This window comes from Dicentrarchus labrax, unplaced genomic scaffold (genome assembly GCF_905237075.1).
Source record: "Dicentrarchus labrax unplaced genomic scaffold, dlabrax2021, whole genome shotgun sequence".
In the NCBI taxonomy this organism is placed as follows: Eukaryota; Metazoa; Chordata; class Actinopteri; family Moronidae; genus Dicentrarchus; species Dicentrarchus labrax.
This window is the reverse complement of record NW_026136708.1, coordinates 18396814-18418295: the sequence shown is the minus strand read 5'-3', so window position 1 is coordinate 18418295 and position 21482 is coordinate 18396814. Positions and strand designations below refer to the sequence as shown.

General features: G+C 40.9%; 1 protein-coding gene across 3 annotated transcripts in view; it reads right to left on the bottom strand.

Annotated features, from left to right (window-relative positions):
• stxbp5a (syntaxin binding protein 5a (tomosyn)) overlaps window positions 1-21482 on the bottom strand; it is an 89608-nt gene that overhangs the window by 40315 nt on the left and 27811 nt on the right. For all 3 annotated transcript variants that reach the window (XM_051408692.1, XM_051408693.1, XM_051408694.1), the window contains exons 4-6: window positions 13364-13445; window positions 11804-11904; window positions 2551-2685 (exon numbers count right to left, since the gene is read on the bottom strand). In XM_051408692.1, the coding sequence (XP_051264652.1) occupies window positions 2551-2685; window positions 11804-11904; window positions 13364-13445 (318 nt within the window). The remainder of the gene's footprint in view (window positions 1-2550; window positions 2686-11803; window positions 11905-13363; window positions 13446-21482) is intronic.

Genomic DNA, 21482 nt, shown 5'->3' with positions numbered 1-21482 from the left:
GATGAGTACAATTTATCTTTGGTTGGGTTAAGGGAAATGAAAATGAGAGCCAAGTTGGGAGTTGATGTGGAGGTGCAAATACCTGTAAGATATCAGGGAAGAGTAGGAACGTGAGAAAGGGGAAGAGCACATATGCAAGTCAATATGATTCAAAAATCTTACAAGCTATAATGAACTGTATGTCACTTGTAATTTGTAAGTACATGTCATTGTATCATTGCAGATATAAATGCAAATTTTGATTCTATTATCTTGGACTAGCAATATGGTAAATTTGCTGTGATGTTTACTGCTTCGGCAATTTGTGATGTGGACAAGGGGATATTGAGCCGTTTAAAATTCCACTTACAGGCTGTGTGACCTTTTGTTTGATGCGAAAAGTGGCGGAAGGTTCTATTTCTAATTCTAACTCCAGTGTTTTGGAAAGGACTAATCTACCTTTTAGCAACGTCCAGCCAGAGGTTATAGTTGATGTAGTCAAGTTATATTTTCTGAATTATAATGAATATTTCACTTGGTTCCAAATGTGGATATTTGCAGGGTCGAAATAATTATACTTTGTGAGGCAGATGGACTCGCAAGATCACACGAGATCTTGCCACGCTTCAATCTATGCATTTGTGGCTGGTACAGGCCACTCGACTGGACCAATCAACATTCTTTGAGGAAATACAGGCAGCAACGGGGAAGGGAAGCAAGGTGTGATGCAGCGAGAATACACTGTTCATTAAACAACACTGGCAGCTGATATAGAGGTTGAGGTAGAGTGTAGATGCTGCTAGCATCGGTTGTATCAGAACTGGAGAGAATTTCTTCATTGAAAGAAGAACAAAGACTGGCACTGAAGGCTATTCTTGATGGAGAAGATGTTTTTGCTCTTCTCCCTACTGGCTTCGCTAAGAGTTATATGGTCCGTAGAGCTGATTGGTTGAAGTTTGCTCGTGCTACACAGTGATAGACAGATGGTTCATCCCCTGTGTTGGAGAATATTTTGAAAGCTTTCCAAACAGTTTCCAAGGAGGACTTCCCAGACGGTTCTGTGTAACACCCGGTTATTAAAATAATGCCCTAAATTTAAGCAACAGGAATTTTGTTTTTGTGTCTCATTTTTCATTCAAAGCACCACGGGGGCACAGATCCTTACAGATGAAATGGTAGCTTTTATAAATCTTTTCTGAATTTTCCTTTAGGGGATGTTTCCCTAATAGGATTTGATCCACATGACCAAGATGCTTAACCCAAAAACAGTTGTGACCAGTGTTTTGCACAGTAAGTGTGTGTGAGAATGGGTGAATTGAACTATTTCTAACAGTCCAGTGATGTATTAACTTCCTTTTCATGTACACATTTCATGTTCCAACTACTTTGGAATAGAGGTGAAATGTTGAATTAATGTGTGGATGGCCTGGGGGAAGAAATGACTGACATCTAGATGAAACAAGGTGAGGAGGAGTGAAAGCTACTGTAAAGGTGAAGGACAAAGCGAGGAGAATAGAGTTAAGCAAAGAAAAGTGGAAGTTATTGCTTGTCCTTTAGTCAAGAAGAACCTCATTATCTACCTCTCTATCTTACCATCCGCATCTACCCTCAATCTCATCATTTTCACTCCTTACCTTCCTTTTTTCTTTAATTGAAAACCTCCTCCATCCACCCCTCTATCCTCACTTATCTTGTGGACTGCCCTTCGTTACCTGCATTTATCCCTCTGTCACCACTTCATTCCTCTCCTCCATCACTCTTCCTCTCTGCATGTCCTTTTCCCCAGGCAAAAGCCCTGTCTCATCCATTCCACTCCCGTCTCCTCTCTGTCATACACTCTTCCTCCCTCCTCTCTCTCTCTCTCCCACCACTCACTCTCGCCTTTTCTTCCCTGCAGCCCTGTCGACGAGACGAGACGTCTGTGTGTACCGTACACTGATCTCGGCAGACACCTGTTCCACCCTCCCTCCACCTCTCTTGCCTCTCTTTTCGCACACACACACACACACACACACACACACACACACACACACACACACACACACACACACAAACACGCATGCACAGAAGGGGATGAGGGGAAAGCGTGAAGCAAAACGCTCCAGTGAATAATTTAAGTCTCTACAGCAGGGAACCAAAATGGAGCCTGTCAAGCAGACAGATCCATTGAAACAGCAAAGAGACAGGTCGCTCACTACCTGGAGTCCAGCACTGCGCCTGGCAATGATAGACTGCCTCATGATTCCTTCTTATCTCATTAAATTGAAACTACAATAACCTTTTGAACGGTAAATTGCTGATTACACAGCATTTCTCACCTCACTTAAGTGCTGCAATGTGAGTCAATAGACCCTGAGACCAGTGTTGCAGCGCTGGCAATATGAGCTTGATTTCTGCAGAGTTCAAATATTGATCCATGTATCAGTGATTCCCTTTGGATAAGAACCCCAACCATATGGCACAAAACCTATACAGCATGCTAAATCTTGCAGCAGAAGAAGAAGAAGAGAGCAAATGCATGAAACTTAAGGGCATCAGGAGAGGGCGGCAGCATCAGAGGGTAACACTCACAGTTCGATGGCTTTGTTCCACATGATGACGTAGCCTGAGAGCGTAAAGGACTCCACGTTGACGATGTGGATGTTCCCTCGTTCTGTGCCGATGTACAACCATTTACTCTGGAAGGGCAGGTGGCAGAAAGTTATTCTGTGAAGAGAAGGACAGGAGACATGAGTCAAAAGAGCGGCCGAGAAAGAGCAGAGGATGACGACGGAGGAAGCGGAAGAGAAAGGGTAGACCAAGCAGGGAGAAAGATACAGACAGCCGAGAGACGGAAGCGACTCGAAAAATATCACTCGACATCCTATTATAACGAGAGAAATTATGCAAAACTTTGAGAGGATTATTTACCACTCCATCAGGTCGGAGCAGTCGAGATGAGAGTGGCAAACCAAAGAGATTTTTAAGTCATTCAATCAGCCCCTTCTCTCCAACCTACAGGATACATGAGGGCAAAGAGACACCCATAATTCTCCTGTTTTCATCATCATCACTCCCCCATCTCCTCTTTTCATCCATCCATCAGACTTAAGTTTAATGAGAGGTTATAAACCCTTCCCTCCTTAACTGTGACTATCCATTCATCTTCTCATCCCTTTTTCATCATTTTGTTCTTTCATCCATCCGCCGATTCAACCTCCAATCTATCTGAGAAATAATAATGTACAACCTTGGTAATCCAGCTTGCTAATATTTCAAGGTCGTCCAGCACCTCCAGTGATTCTTTTGATTTTGGTTTGAGCTACACCTGTGGACTTCAGTGGCCACAGGTGTAGTTTTCTCCATTATTTCCAGCGGGAAGGACAAACTGGAGTATTTCCCCCGTTTTCGTGACAGATTAGCTCATGTTTGGCGATGGAGTCACTCTGCACAACAAGTTTAATATTTGAATGTAATCTGCTGTCAAGGACAGATTAAGTAGATATACAGTAGTATGACGAGAAATTCTTACAGTGAGTTTTCTTCTTGTGATCAGATCAAATGTCATCTTGTCAGAGATGAATTAATAAAACTGGCATTATATGTAAAACCAGGCCCTACAGCGTGTAATATTGCAGGAAAGATAATGAGAACCCTTTTCCACCATGCTTCAATTACTTTTTACAAACTACATAACATTACAACCCTCTCTCCTAAAAAATACGCTGAATTAGCAAATATGTTTTTCAAGAAAAGAATATGATCTTTAATCAACATAAACATTGTAAAAATCAACATAATATGGATACATTTTAAACTGCAAAACATTCAACATCAACATATTTCATTTGCTTTCCCTACAATATCTGCATCAACATTTTTAAGTTAAGTCAAAGCACCTTGTAAAGCTTAGAGAAAGATTTTGGTCTTGGTTAAATATCGAAAAAATCAACGCTGACTTCAACTTATAAAATGTAATACTGCCAGCAATTGGGTTTAGCAAAATACATTAGTGGCTTATCAATTTATTTTGTCAGAGAAAGGATTAAACAGACAAATTGCATTATACTTTGCAGACATACATACAAGTAACATACAGTGATACCCAAATCTGTGTAAACATGTCCTTGCTGTGACTTTGAGTGTCTCTCTTGTAACCCCTCCACACTCTCTCTCACTGAGTCTATCTCACACTGTTGCTCCAGGGTTGTATTGAGAGGAGCAGCTCCTACTGTAACACACACACACACACACACACACACACACACACACACACACACACACACACACACACACACACACACACACACACACACACACACACACACACACCTTTCCTCTCTGCCCCAGTGCTCTGCTCTAAAACATGAATATATTCATTTTTTTTTGGAGGAGAGGCATCGGCCTACTTGACATAAATCTCATCCACACACAGTCCAAAATGTGCACGGCAACACACAAAACGACACTAACACACCCTAACCTACATTTACATACAGCAAGAATATGACCTAGCATAATCAAATATGGAGTTGCACATGCTCATTCACTCAATTCATTCAAGTCTCATCTGATCTGGCAAGTTGACTAAGAGCATTACTTTTGACTTGCAATCCTTTCTCTTCCGTTCACTGCAGATGTTTCTACAAACCAGGAACTGTGACATGTTACACTGCAAAGTCATAGGGACAAGTTTGGTGGGTGGGTGGGTGGGTGGATGGACAAAGCACAGGCCTTCGACACCAGAGACTGGGATGTTCTGTCACCCACCCACTGCTGTAAATGTTAGGCTATTAAACTCTTGCTTAAGGTTAGCAAAATATCCTGTCCTATCCTATCCTTTTAGTTAAACATTAAAAGCAGTGACCTGTCTGTCTCAAAACGTAACCAACAGCTTAGTTGCTTTAATATCACCATAAAAAATTAATCATGCGTCAGAAAAAAGGAATTAAATATGTTGACAGATATGTTTAATATAAATGTTGGTCAATTAAAAATGTAATCCAAACAACATTAAATGAAAATTCATCTAATGCTAACTGACTTACTAACATGAACAGTTGATCATTGAGATGTACACACTGGTACAGACTAACCAGGCACAATGACTAAGCCACATGACTTTTCATGACAACTTGTGGCGTCTTCATATCCAGTAGGCAGCCTGTCTACTGGATTTAATGTCCTTTTCCATCTGCACAAACAGATGTGCGTCATCTATGCATATGAGGGCTGGATGCATTGGTTTGTTAAACTACACTTTGTGCGTGAATGCCTATTTGTCTCTGTATTTGTGTGCCACTATTTACGCACTTGTGCATGTGTAAAGGCTTCTCAGCAACTGATATGAATGAATGTAATTACATATGTTCTGAATGTAAATGTATGTTGTATATAAATAGGTTGGATCTGTGTATGTGCGCATGCACGAGCTAACTGATAAAGTGTTCTGAGAGCCAGCATGAGAGGGCCAACTAAGAGGCAGTGTCAGGAGCATAATTATACAAATTTGCTCGCAGTTTAGAACTGTGTGTGTCAGTTTCTCTGTGTGTGTGTCTGTGCGCATGCAGACATGCACCCAATTGTTTGTGCAAGTGTACTTATGTGTGTGTAGCTGTGTTCACACTTGTTGTGCTCGCACGTGTCTCCTGGTGAAACCTCCAGCTTCTAGTGGTCACGACACACAAAGGCAGCTGCCAGCTTGCAGGCTCAGGGCCAAACACATTGCCTTAGAAATGACAGACGCCTGCCACACACACACACACACACACACACACACACACACACACACACACACACACACACACACACACACACAACTCTGAGGCTAACTGCACTGTGGGCTAGACGTGTGAGTGCATGGTTTACTGCAAATAAATGGGTGAGGGGGTACCTTAGAAAGTCCTAATTTGTAATGATGGTTTTATGTGATTTTCCTATCAAAAAGAATCATTGCTACAAATGGAGTATTCTGTACCTGCCTGCTGTTCGAAAGACTTCAGATTGAATACTTTGATGTAAACCGCCTTAATCTAGCGATACTATCCATTTTCTGAACAACTTCTATTAAAATACCCTTCAGCGAAGCACTGACCACTAACTGCTGCATGGCTGACTAGACAATAATGTGGTACAAAAATATAATTTGGTTACTCTAATGAGTTTGTCATTACTGCAGCAAAACAGTAACAGGGCACATGACATAACAAATATTGTATCTGAGTTTTAATATTACGTCCAACCATATTAATGAATGAATTATGTGGGTGTGCACAATAATAGAGTACAGTATGAGGGCCGATCGTGTTTCAAAATATACAAATAGGCTATGTGTCATATACTGTATAGTAATCCAAGCTGTATCTATTAATCCTCTGTTATATTATCTGGCCAATATTCTTGTCTAAAAGGATCAGAACACAATAGAGTTTTAGAGTAACTAAGAGTACAGATTTTCCTTTCAGCATTGTTTGGAATGGGTGATTCGGACAAAGACAAAGGCAGATAACTTGAAAAAAGTTGAATAAAAAAAATTGCCTGTCACAGCTGAAATAAGAAAACACAAATCACATAGTAGTTGGTGGAATACAGTATCCATTTGGCAAAGCTCCAGGAGTCTGTTCTAATCTGAGAGGCCAGAGACCCCAATCTTCCCACAGGGTCTCAATTAAGAAGAATCTAATCTGATAAAAACACACACACACACACACACACACACACACACACACACACACACACACAGTCTCTACAACACATCTCCAGAACACTTTGACACACTCTGTCTCCACTATACACACACAGAACACCTGTGAAAATCAATCCAAGCCTTTGCCTTTATCATAATTAAAACAACGCAGAAGTTAATTCACCTTCACAGTTTTTTAATATACGCATTTGCACAGTTTGAAGGCTAAAGTAGAGAGAAAAAAACTGGAGGGAATAATCCTAGATCAACAACCTTAATCAGTTCAATATCTCTGAGTAAACTCTAATCCGCAGAATAATTTAATTTTTTCCAGTATTTTAAGTCGTTTAATTAATGTGATACTCATGTCGACAAACTACTAAGAAGATATTTTAAGGTTTTAGTCTCTTTTTCAAAAACACTTCAAGACGGGCTGTGACTCCTCCTGGGATCAAATCATCTAAAAACCTTACCAACAAGCAAGTAAAAGTGGAGAGACCAGGAGGTCTAATTTGTGTTGGCTCCCCCCTCTTATTATCTCCCATCATATCACCCTGCATTGACAATAGCATCCACATCTGCAGTGCATTCCTGTGAGGCGAGGAGGTGACGAGAGCATCCTACGCCAGAATGACTCGGCAGGATTTCTTTTGCGCTCCCTCCATCCCCACACTCCTACCCACAGACTGACTCACTGCTCTCTGGCTGAGGCCCAGTCTGTCTCAACTCCTCCTCTCCTCCCTTCTCTCCTCTCTCCTAGTGCCTGTGATCCGATGTGAATGGATGCTGACGCTGGAGGGCTTTCTGCAACACTGCTTTCACCCATCAACTCTGATCAGGGGAAGGAAGGAGAGAAGAAGGAAGGTGGGAGAGGAAAGGATCTGCTCAGAGTATTGGAATGGGCCCTCAGAAACCGATTTTAAAAGGTGAATTAGGGTTATGTAGAATATAAATGTGTAAAAAAGAATGTCAGAAAAGACACATCTAATTAAGATTCGCAGAGAACCTACTATAATCTTTCTATTTTAACCCTGTTAACTGTAAAAGTGAAATAACTAACTTATTTTATGCCAGCAGAAATAAATAAAGACGTTGTTAGCAAGAGAGCTATGCCCAGTGAATGCGAATCCTTTTACTGTATAGTTCAACTATTTAAAATAAATGCACTTTCTTTCTGAGAGTTAGATGAGAAAACCAATACTACTCTAATGTCTGTGTGCTAAATAGGGAGCTTGGAGCCAGGAGAAGGGATTGGCGGATCAATCCTGTGGGATCGATACATCAATACTCGAGAGATATTGGGTATAGTTGTCTTTTAAAAAATGTTGATAATAAAATTCTATAATACAAAAACATAGGTGGCTGCATCACTTCCAACTGCGTTCAATACTTTTGTATCATGTTTGTGTCAATAAACAGCCCTTTATATTAAAGAAAGCAATTCAGTAAATATCTAAAAATTATAACCAATCCTTAAAATACTAAGTGAAAACCAATATAATAAACCCTTTTGTTATAAATCTCTGTGGTTAATGATGTGACTAGAGACGTTGGGGTTAGTTTAAAGTAAAGTGTTTCATTTGGCTTGTGACAGGCTGTTGTTTCTTTTTAGTCTGTTGCACCCTGTTAGGAGGCTGTCGTGGCAGTTCTGGTTGGGCGACTGTCTTTTTGTTGACGGAGGAAATGGCTGCCTTGTCCTCTACACCCTGACAAGCTAAAGTCAAGGTTTGAACAAACACAGAGAGGAGAAAAACAAAAGCGCAAAGGTAAAAAGTGAGAGATGTAATAGAGTGGCAGTTGGTGACTAGGACTTTTTTAGGTTTTACAGATCTGTCCGATCCAATCCTGCAGCACGGCTGTCTTAAAAACCATCTAGACTGTTCCTTGGCTTCACTTCGAAAGCCATTCTTGCCGTAAGATGACACTTAAAACTGTGATCTCCTAATAGCCATTTGGAAATGTATATTTCTTTTGACAACTGTATTAAAAAAGCCTTGATCCAAGCTACAAAGGTGTGCACATCCTTGATAAGAATAGAAAAGCAGGGAGATATTTGCAGCCTTCAGAGGCAGGGCAGATCTTAACTGCTTATCAAAGTGCAAGACACATGGCTAAGCTGTGTGATAGGCAATTTTCAAATGAGGCAAGCCCAACAAAACCCTGATGGTCCCATTAACTTTGGAGGCTGCTCCTTTAAAGCAGCTATTATAACAATAGCTATGGAGGACAGCAGAGTTGTATATCAGTTCACAGAAAGGGAAATGGAGTGCTGATCTGCAAACACTTGAACATAATTTGATACCAATGTAAGACAATTACCCATTATTGCTTTGTATTGCTTGAATAAAGAGGTAAAGACTAAAAAAAAACACCAAGTAGGATTTAGGATACCTGTGAACTCCTGTTCAGGGTCCCGAGAAGCCCAGCAGCCAAGTTCAAAAACACACAGGAATACCCTTGACAGGCTGCCAGTATGTCGCAGGGCTAAAGGGCAACACATGCCACAATGTATGACATTCATCAATTCCCCCCGTGCCCATTATTCTGTATGTAAGCCCATAGAGTCTTAGTGCGTACGGGTTGATGCCTGTCAACATGTCAGGATAATGATTTCCCAGCATCAATGCACATTTACGTCCAAGCAGCAATTTTATCCCATTCACTTCCTGGATCAGCACATCCCTGCTACTGTCCTCCGACTGCTTCTTCTGTCTATATGAGTGTGTGTGTGTGTGTGTGTGTGTGTGTGTGTGTGTGTGTGTGTGTGTGTGTGTGTGTGTGTGTGTGTGTGTGTGTGTGAGCTGTGGGCGTCAACTGATGTGTGTCGGATGATGCCATGTTTTGCGACGCAGCTGGTGCTCGTTGCACTTAACATATATATAGTAGACAAACACATTCACACTTATGGTCAATTAACTTTCCAGCTTTTTCTCTTTGGGATGGGGGAGGAAAACAGAAACCTGATAGAAAATATGCAAACTTGTTGTTATTAAGTTGAGTGAAGTCACGTGGAACTGCTGCATTGTGCGAATACTATATTTGCATTTTCTCCGTCCATATCTTACACATTATGTATGGATGAGGACTAAAAAGCCAACATTCGTCCATTTGAAGTTTTATTCAGATGATAAGAGGGAAACGAGGACGGTCCCTCCAACGCCCTGCTCCTGTTACCTGTTCCTCCTCCTCCCTTTTCTTTTCATTCAATTCCATTATTCTCCCTTTAGACAATTCTTTAACTACTCTTCCTCACAAGCCTCTTCTGCTTCTTCCAACTGCGAGTTTAACTTCCCTGTTCCAAATGTCTCAAGTGACTTTGCAGCTCCTCCTTCCCATCTTGATGTCTCTTGAGATGCAGTCACTCTCCGCTCCTCTCTGTTGCTGTGTCTCGAGGTCGTTGCGTTGTACGGCGGAGCTTACTAAATGTCAGAGGCGGTCAAGCGCCTCCGCAAGAACACAACGCGCCCTAAAAGCCGCTGCCGGCCACCTGTCTATCACATCAACGCTGTCTCAGCTCATTTGCTCTGACGTTTAACCCGTTCACCACTTTTCACGGTGACAAATCACTGTCCAATGATATGATTGGCTCTGATGGGTAATCATTGCATGTGTGATTGGAGGAGACAGTGGACACCAGCTTCCTTGAGGTGAGGTGATTCTGCACTTGTCTTGCAGCTCAGAACTTTGAAAACAAGATTTTGAAAGATTCAAGATTTGCATGTTTTTGTCTATTACATCATACCAGCACGCTGTTTGGGATTAGCTGGATTCAATTTCTTTCAGTCTACTATGTTTTTCCTATTTTCTTTTGTATTTTTTTTTGTGTCACAATTGACATTTTGCAGCTTTTGATAATATACTTATTTCTTAATTGCAAAATGATGTAACACTGAGGTTACAAGCAGGAGCAGTTTTGAACTCTCAGGGGTTGGTCGGGTCTGTAATTTGAAAAAATGTCTGCTCAAGTTTTTAATGAAAGAAAATATTCATCTCAATATCCTTTTCACATCATAGATGACTGTTAGTTTGTCTTCTGAATCAGATTTTCCGGTACTTTAAATAATGTAATGTTTTTTTTTGCTTTGCCAAGCTCGTCAGTTCTTGGATATTGGATTGTCATGATGTAGCACCAAGGAGAGTTTTGAAAATGGCCTTTGGTGCCAACTGCATAATCACACATAATAATGCTTTTTTGATAGCGGATAATAGAGGGATGACAGGAAATGAAGGGGTAGAGAAAGACACACAAAAGTTCCCTATTGTAAGTGGTGTGCTCATTATGTGTTATTTATCACAAGTACATTTCATGTATCTGCTAGTTGATTTCCATAGCCCTCTAAAATTAATGGAAACACCTTATTGCCTTGAAAGTTAACTAAAAAGTTATGGTATGCTTTAAAACCAGTTGGCACCAACATTAAGTGCACACAATTTATAGATAATATACTAAAAATGCTAATTCACTACTCTTGTTCCTTAAGGATTTCAGGCTTATCAGTACAGTACAGTATGCTTTGTCTGATGAAGGAAAACTGTAGTTCTCATCATGATCATCAAATTAATCTGAATCTCAGATGTTTTAATTTCACACACCATCCACCATCTCGAAGTGGGTGATTTGTGTGACGCTGTGTGTATTAATTCCCTGCGTGTGTTCATGTTCATCTTCTGTTTGTGTGTTTGTGTGTGTGTGTAACAACCTGCTGGTGTAAACCTTCAGGTGTTTGGGTAGGTTCACACCTGTGCCCCAGTGTTGGGAAAGCCTCAAAGGCAGAGTAAGTGACCCAAATAATGAGTGTTTAGTTAGAGACCAACAGAGAGAGAGAGAGAGAGAGAGAGAGACAGAGAGAGGAAGAGAGAGCATCAGCCTCTCTGTCACCTCCTTTGCCCTGTGCACAGTTCTGCAGGCGCGCCGACACATTTGCCAAACGAAATGCCGTCTGTTTGCATACAGTATGACAGTCAGCGAAAACTAACAGTTCACACAGGCAGCAAACTGTGACACTGCCCCTGCTCGGAAGGACACAGTTAATGTCGCACCAGAGCGAGTGTGAGGGCCTAATTGAGGAGGGAGAGGAGAAACAGAGAGAATAAGAAGAGGAGGAGAGTGGCAATGAGAGGTGGCCTTTCTCGTCATTTGCAGTCTTGTGCGCCTCTTACCTCTCTTTGTTGAACTTAAGGGAGTGGAGGATGGCTGGTCTCTTCTGCCTCAGGTTCCACAGGTGAACACTGTCGTCAGCCAGAGCACTAACCAGCGCTCCCTGTCATAACAGAAGGGGCATATCATTTCATGTTCAAAGATTTAACATACAGAAAAAAAACTTCAAAGAAAACACAGGTGTCATCATTGAAATACATGTAGGTTATAACTACAGAGAGGTCCATAAACATATCTACAGTCTGCACATTCTCTCTGGGAGCATGACATGCATGAGTCAGACTCCATTCCCTGGACACTTTAAATCAGGCAGCTTCCTCCCAGGTAGCGATGATGATTCATAAGATGTATATATGAGTGTATGCGCTCGTGTAGGAGGCACTAAAAATCGTCTCCATCTCCCCGAGGGTTCGTTTGAGCTGCTGAGTCACAGTCACACAGGCACTGACACACACGACTAAGCATGAAATACTGCATTTCTCATAAATGTGACGTAAATCAAAGTCATGGCTTTTTTCCATCTAAATCACAGAGTGCTGTAGATATTCAATACTTCATAGCATGTTTCCAGCTTGTCAATCAACAGTTGACAAAAGGTAAAAGAATGTTCACTGTGGCCTGTAGGTTTGGTAGGCAATTGCCTAATAAGGGTTGAGTGAGCTGTGGGTTGATTCACATCTGTGGTTTTAAAAATGCAAACAAGTTATACAATGTATTTCACATGCAACCCAGAAATCCCATACATATATAAAATTGCATATATAATAAAATGCATATATAATGCATATATGAAATTGAGTTAACTGAATTTTACATGGTGAAAGGGTTTCTTTTTCGATTTTAATATTGCAAAGTTGTCAAGGCATCACTATTTAATGTTGTTTTAAGTGGCTATGACATATTGTCTAAAATTAGCAAACCTTGCTGATTTCTCAGTTAGGTCAAAGGAAAAGATGACTGAATGCGAAAAGGCATTAGGTCCCAATTTTTCATACTAGAAAGTAATAAGTAATAAAATACTCAATGCGATAAACATAGTAGTACTGGGCACTCAAAAAGTATTGCGGATTGTTGCCCAGCCCTACTCGTACCTGGAGAATTTTGGTTAAATGACTGATTCTACTCTTGGTATAGTAGCATATAAGAGAGAGAACATCTCACTGTGATTAAATGAGGAAAGAGTGGAGGGAGATAAGCAGATATGGGTGGTTAGTTACCTTCACACTACCAATACGATCATTCATACACCCTTCCCTACAACAGCACGCAGAAGCAACTACTTTTTGAACATTTTTAAGGTGTGAAATGCGATTACCAGGGATGAGCATTCATGAATCAGCCCATAAGTCTTATTAAATGACATACAACACAGTGGACTTTTTTTATAGACTAAAGTGGAATACTGGGGCAGGATAATAATTATTTTTTTTCCAATAACACTATTACCCACGGAGTTACCTGTCTTCAGCTTTTAAGACAGCACTGGTCTTACTGGTGAGTGCAGATCCCTTACTGGAGTAATAAAGCAGTGTACTGACTCGTGTTTTTTTTTTTTTACTTACCTCATTGATGAGAAACTGTAGTTGGATGACGGCTGCTCCACTCTCATGCTGACAATAACACTCCACACCTGGACGACCAAACCTGAAAGGTTCTCTGTCAAGGAACATACAGTACCACCAGAAGGGATGTTCTCTAGTTTTTGTTTGTGTGGGCAGCCTATTATGCACTGTACACGTATGAGGTGTCCTTTTTTCAAATGTACTGCAGTACCTCAGCGTTTGAAGGTCATTTGCTCCTCGCTACACCTGATTCAAAGGTCATGACATCTGTTTCCTGGTTACCTGCTGCGAAGGAAAATGGAATATCTACAGTGACATTTTTATGGTTTCCAACACAGCTTGAACCTATTTATCACCTACAACGAGGAAAGATCTCCACGTTGCAGGACTTCAGCCTCTGTGACTCCCCACATGCCTGTGAATCACATTTTCTTTTTTGAAAATATTGTAATTATTCAACACGTTATTATGTGCCCTACAATCATACGGCCTAGTTTTAGCAGGGGCCATTTTATTGATACGGTAATGTTCTTAGAATAAAGGCACTTAGGATCCAAATACCAAACACTACATGTAATTCAGGTGTTAATAATGGTTTGGAAATACTGAACCACTTGGATGATTGCAGTCATACAGAAATAGTACTTTGAAGAATGTGAGGATTATAGATATATATACAGTGAAAACAAAACGGGGGAACATTGGCAGTGCTGCAGCAAAAACAGGATTGAGGGGGATAAAATGGAAGGGGGGGGAGGGATTCAGATATTTAAATATATAGATAATGCAGAGAAAAGGTGGATATTATGTGAGCAGATGAGAAAATAATAGCAGGGAGGGAGGGAGAGAGCGAGGATACAGTTAAACAGAGATCGACAACTCTGATAAAAGATGCAGAGGAGAGAGAAAACAGGCAGAGAGGGGCGGAAGGATGGAGGTTGGAAAGAGTGGAAGGAGAAGGGGCTGCCAGAAAATAACAAGCTTCTCTTCCTGGGGAGAGGGAATGCGTGAGCTCACTGATTATATCTATTCATTCTTCCCATGACTGTCAGGACTGAGGTGGGGGGGTGGTCATTTTTCATGCAGGGGGCACATAGAGGTGTAACACCCTGGGGACATCACTATTGCTCATCATTAGTGTGTGTGTAGTGTGTGTGTGCGTGCTATGAGGGTGGGGGGTAGTGACCGGCTACTGTAAATTGCCTGCAGAGGTATCCAACTAAAACACAGTTTGAACTATGCTGTGACTTCTGAATATAGATTAGTCACATTATAAAATGCATCTACATAGAAACACAGAGGAAGCAGACAGAGAAATACTGATGGGAAGGCATATTCCTTTAAGTAACCATTACGCGGAAAAGACATCTCAGGTTGGTAATGACAATGGCAGCAACAGCAACAGAGCGAGCAGAGCCCACCTAAAAATCTAATTCAAACACCAATAATCAAGTCCTCCTCTGCCACAGTGCACACTGCGCCTTCAGCCCAGAGACAGGCCCCAGTGTAATTTATTAGGGTGTAATGCATGTAATCATTCCTGAGGTGTGTTGTTGTGACCATCCCAATGAATAAAGCCACCACATCAACGGAGCCAGGAACACACACCTTGTTTTTCCCCAGCCGAAAGCTTCCAGCTCATCCTGTACAGAAATCTCTTCAGAGTTTGCATTCTTTGGTCCAATACATTAATCTCCATTCAGTGGCTACTCTTTCATATATAGTTACATTTGAATTCAAGGTGCTGCGTGAAAGCATGGCTGTGCTTAAAGCTGCTATAATCAATATTTTTTTATATTAACAATGGATCAAAATGATTATGTGTAAATGAAATGGAGCTCATAGAAATGCACCCACTAATAATATCACCCAACTCTGCAGGTTTTATGCTACATAACTTTACTGTTTTAGTTAACTCTTGCCAGAATTGTTTTCAAACGCAGTAGGCAGCTGTTAACAGCAAGAAAACCCACTGAGCACTACCTGATTAGCACCAAATGGCAGATAAAGTTAGTGACTAGGTAATGACCATACTGGAGCATCTAGCAGCTAGATTCTAAAACAGAGCTGAATGTGGACTGTACTAACAAGCACAGCAATTGTGTCAGTGCAGTAAATCAGTAAGGACGTTTTAAATGATATTTGCAAGCCTTGGATCTTGGGAGAACAATATAAAAGTATGACTCATGGTTCTTCAGTCTAAACAAATTTATCAGAGAGAGCTGATGGCCAGTCTTAAATCAGTGCGATACAGTAGCCTCTGTGCTGCCTAAAGAAGCTGCCCCTCAACTCCCCAGGTGGATTACGCTTTGCACACCCCCTCCTGGACAGGCAATTAAAGGACTACAGCTCTGAGCCAGAGATGCTTTGACCGAAAGAAATCTACCAGCTCCTCTGGATTTCAGTCAGTAAGCCCCCCAGGAAGATTGAACAGACCGAAACTATGACAATAGAAGGGCACCAGTCAATGATTATCACTATCTTCCCCTATATGACATAGGAGTCAGTACCCACCGTCATGTGGATAGCTTAGCCTCAAAAGCTTGAAACTCTTTATGTCCACCAGCTACCACTCTGACCCTCAGTAAACCCCTCAAGATCTTAGGTTCTCACTCCACTTAAGACCCCTGAAAGTAATGTTACCTCCTAAACAAACACACTGCATGGGATCTATATGTAGGAAGCAGAGATGGCCTAAAAGTTCACTAATTTGTCTCAGAATCTATATGGAAAGGGAAGCAAGCCTGTACCAGATTTTCAGTTAAGCAGCCAAATCCCAAATTCTACTACTGGGCTTTTATTTTAAGGCCACTTTATGTGTTTTTTAATTTCAATTAAGCTGTATCCTGGACACTAATAGAGGAGAATTTAGATTCTTCCATTTTCCTTTTGATTAACGAAGTAAATTGTAACTATAAATCTCTATTGTGTGATCACTGAGAGGATGTGCATTCTTGCTGTTTTGGTTCCATCATTATGTATGTCTCGAGTGTTACCACAGTGAGCAAAGCAGATGGGTCAGTGATGCCTGAACACATAAACCCAAGCTGATCACTTGAAAATGACAATGTGAATAGTCAGTCATCAAGAAATCAAACAGGTTTATCTAGACCGAGATTAGAGTGCAACTGTGCAACTTCACCATCTGTCAAAAACCGTATAGAGGAGGTTCAAAATAGAAGTTTCAAACAAAGTTAAATATGGAAAGTGACAGAAGGTCGCTGCTGCAATGAACATTTAAAGTTTAGAGCTTCGCACACTGCAAGAAATTAAAACAAACCAAAGTATTCTGACTATAAGAGAGAGGCAAAAAAAGCTCATCAGTGCATACCAAATCACTGTCACAGCCAGTGGATGAGAACAGAGGACCCAAATGCTCTCTCCACTTGAACTAGTATGGCTGTGATCCTCCAGGACACTGCTGCTGGCTTAACTGTCACAGACTTTGAGATGGACACTGACGCCCATGTAGGTCAAAATGTGCAAGTAAGGGAGAGCGAGCTTAGATCAGCTCATTTAATGAGGATCATAATGTACGGTATGCCTGAAAGCCTTAATTATGTTTTTTCTAATTGTTTCCGAGCTCAGAAGGGGAAAGTGATGAGAGAAAGTGGCGCCTGTGCCGTTGCTGTTTGCCAAAATATAAGAAAATTGTCTACCACCTTGAAGTGTCAATTGAATTACTGCTTGTACATGAAGGTAATCACTGAAGCAGGCTGTTTGTCTTCAGAAACCGTGGGGAAACTAACAGTAAGGTAATGATTGCTCCCTAAATTGGGGAAAGAGTGAACTAAACTTAAACAACACAAATGCAACTGAATGTTGGTTCAGTTTGTGTTTCATCTCTGCACAGAAAGCTATTGAACAGCCTTTTTCTGTGCAACCTTTGTACATGCGACACTACCTGTTTGGTGTTAGTCAGCGTGGTTTGGGCCCGGCGACGGTACAGTCCATCTAACTCAAAATGAATTAATTGAAAACTCTTTCCTAATGTTGCCTGGCAACCAAATCTTCCAGGGCCTCAGAGAGGGATGGATTTAAGGTTGTGCTTTTTAAACTGCTCACATTGCCTTCTCTCTGAAGAGAGGCAGCCATCCCACAAGCACATTATCATGAAGCGCACATACACACTGACACAGACGAGATCATAAAAACATCCTGCAAAATAAATTCAAACCATCAAAGACGGAAAACTGGCTTTTGTTCATGTTTCAAGTGAATGCTTCCATAATAATTATCATAAAAATGCAGAAGGCCACAACAAGACAGGCCATAATGAATCCAATGGGGAAAAAAACTCTGGTGTACACAGACTTTGGCCACGGACTGAATTTCACAAGTAACTTAGTTGTAGTAAAGCCGTGCTCTGCATCCCTCTCTTTACATTCACATACTGACTTACTTGCAGAATAGTTTATACTTTATATATAACATGCCCATTTTCAATTTGTGCATAAAACAACCTCAGTGAAAATGCTGAAAATGTATGAAAAAGTAGATGATAATATTGAGAAATACGCACTTAGACAAATTGAATTATGTCATCTCATTGTGACCTCTTCTTCCTTAAAGGTTCTATATATATATATATATGACGTTTTAAACATTAACATAGCAGAAAACAACTATTTTGTATGTAAAAATCATGTCATGGCGTCCTCAACAGAGAATGATGTCACACTCTCTTTGCCTGTGTTGTTATCCCAGCCGCTCTCTGGTTTGTCTACATAGCCGGTCTGCTCCGTGTGCAGCTGAGCAGGGTGACTAAAACTGCTGCTATTCTCATCTACTTCTGTGAATTAAGGATTTATTTCAACCACACCAGAGTGGGTGATTGTCAGAACAAAAACTGATTTGGTGAGTTTTATTTTGTTTCTGCCCATTTTAAATGAAGTTATGATGTTAAAATGATATACTAGGTAAAATTACATTTTCTGCTTATGGACTTGGTGGCAAGATTTACTGGTATTACAGCTGCTGGTGTAGTTTTATTTTGTTTCTGTCCACTTTGAATTAAGTTATGATGTTTCAATGATATGCTAGGTAAAAAAAACTTTTTTGTCTATGGACTTGGTGGCAAGGGATAGCAATATTACAGCAGTTTCTGGATAAACAAAAGGTCTATCTCTGTAAAGATCTGTAATGTTTTCAGACACAGAATAACATTTTGAACCTGTCAGTGGCAAAAACTTTTAGTGGACATACTTTGACCTCACATTTGAATGGATACTTGACTATTGATCATGATTCTTTTACGTTGAACAAATAATTGATCAAACATTCAATTTTGGAGCCACTGCTGTATATTAATCTATATACTACTCTCTCTAGAAAGTTTTTTTTGTGCTCTTTCACCAAAATGTTACAGTACAGTAGTAGCCAGTAGGAACGCTTATCTGAGCATTTAATATCTATTGAGTCGGACTGAATGTCCAAGTTAAGGTATAGAAAAGATTTACAAAAATGTAAATCATTTGTTTTATTCGCATAACAAATTATTTATACATTGTTTACAAATGGATTGTTAATCAATACTTTCTTATTTGCATTAATTTGATGACAAACAAGATGATAACAAATGGTTTAAAAATAATAAAACATTATCAAACCGTGTGACCAGAAAAAGGAACACTCCATCTTAAAAGTAAACTCTGTCTGTGTTATTTATTTGAATTTCCTTTCTGCTGCTCTCAATATCTGATGGTAATTCAATCTTTACCCAGTGCATGAAAGCTTTTACATTTGTTTTTTTTAAACCTCCGGCACTGGGCAGCTATTTACCACCGTTGTGTCAAAATGTGTTTCCTATAAAATACGTTTCCTCTGGCAGTGTGTCTTTGCCTCGATTTCACGCCAGGGAGGGAAATAACATAACTTCAATTTCAGTGGGTTGTTTTCACATCATTGGCTTTTAACATGGTATAACAACATTTACAAAATATTTCACAGCATTCGAGACAGAAAGACAGTAGAAGACTCAGAGTGCCATAAATGAACATGATTATACTTTTTTTATGAACCTTGAACCAAATGGAACGCATTAATGCATTTTTCCCACAGTAGAGGAAAACATGTTCATAGACCTGGAAAAATCCTCATGTGCAGACAAAGTGATCAATTCTATTTTGTTATCCTGTTATGCAGAGGCAACACTGTTTGGAATAAAAATAGCAGTATGGGAATGGGAATAGAAAGATGTATTACTGGTCACACTGTGACTGACAAGTTTTATCGAACTGCTGAATAAAAATCTTCCATCCAAGTCTTCAGAGCACTACAAATGCCAGAATGCAAAAATAACCCGTAAAAAGAATCTGTACATGACCTTTCCCGAATCATAAAATGACATGTTTCACTTTACAAGAAAAGTTCCTCGACATCTCAGTTGCCATAGTCGCATTTCTTCCAGTATTTTAACAAACATGACCCAAAGTTACTCCGCAGTGCCTCAGCTCCGTCCACATGGGACAGGCTCAGTAGGAGATGTGTCACAGTTGCTGACAAGAGCACTCCTCATACCATTTTAACCAAGCAAGGTCTCTCCCTCTCGGTCTGCGGCCCTCTCACCGCACTGCACCGAGGCAAAAAAAAGTGGACGGACTGACCGCAGGCAGCTTCAGGAGCGAGACAAGAAAACAGGAAAAGAGAGGAAGACGGAGAGCGAAAGCAGAAAGTGGGTCAGCTTCACGTCCTGTCAGGTCCGATGAAATTTTCCCGAGCTATTCTGCAAGTCAAAGTTGACTGATAATTCACTTTTATACCGTTCGTCTTGTATTTATTTTTGTCAAAGCCATGGGCAACTTTCCTCAAAAATAAAAGGTGAGTCACTGGGCATCTGGCACAGCAAAGTTGTCATAGAGAGAACTGGCTGAGCACAGTGGGAAACAGACTGCAGGTTTTATAAAACCATGTTATCCAGGAATAGAGTTGATCTTGATAAGTGTAATTGAATAGGGATGAGCCTGTATTTCACATGAGAGAGGGGCTGGCTTGCTGCTCGCCTGCTTACCTCAAACATGGCATGCCTCTCTATATTTGTGTGTCTGCGAGAGGAATAAATAGAAAAGTGGAGAAGAGGATGGAGCTTTAGACGAGAATAGAAAGCACCAGAAGGGTGAGAACAAGACGGAGGGTGGACAAAGAAGAGAGGCAAGACTACGTTTTGGCATGAGTCAGAGCAATGAAAAATGATACACAAGATAAAGAAATGGATGTGAAGAAGGAGAAACAGTAAAAGAGAGGAGATATCACAGAGGAAGAGAAAACAGAAGAGGAGAGAAGTGATTGATGGACGATAAAGAGGAGAAGGAATAAGGGAGAGGCACTGAGAGAAAGCACCAGAAAGACCAAGCCTGTGAGCGCTGAGTTGCTATGACGTTGGGCCTGAAGTGACGTCAAAGCTAGCCACTCATACATCAACTCTGCCAGGGGGGAGGCGGGACCACGGGGAACAGGCTGCACCACACTGGACCCAGAGACAGCAATGAGGCGATGGAAGTTGTGAGGCAGAAAACGGAAGGAATGGAAGGGAGGCAATACAAAAATAGTAGTCGAAGTAATGAAATATAGAAGAAAAAAATGAGGAGGATAGGGGCAAGAAAGGAAAAGGGACGAGAAAATGCCTCCACAACAAGAAAGCAAGGAAACAATACAGCAATAAGCCTGGAGAAACAACGATCTTGCAGAGACCCCCACCACAGCCGCAAAGGACTCGGCTCAGCTGCTCGTCCAAACATTACTCAGCTCCCATTTGGAGGTGATACCCTACAAATCATCCATAATGCTGCAGCCCACTTCGACCTCAACCTGCCTGAACGCTCCCATGTCACCTATATCCTGCCCTCCCTCCGGCTGCCTGCGGCTGTTTGCATCAAATTTTAAGGCTGCTGAGGGAGCTGCATCTCCGTTCCTTCAGGCCATGATCCAGCCCTGCGCTGTGGCCGGCACTCAGCTATTCCCAGGCACTTAGCTCTGCCTTCCTTAAGTCAGCCTTTTTTTTGTCGCTCTATCTTGACTTGGCACATCTGATGATGTTTTCTTTTTTGTATTCTTTAATAATAACTTTTTGAGGTGCATAATTTAAAAGGGACAACTATATTCTAAATGCTTTTTAATGCAT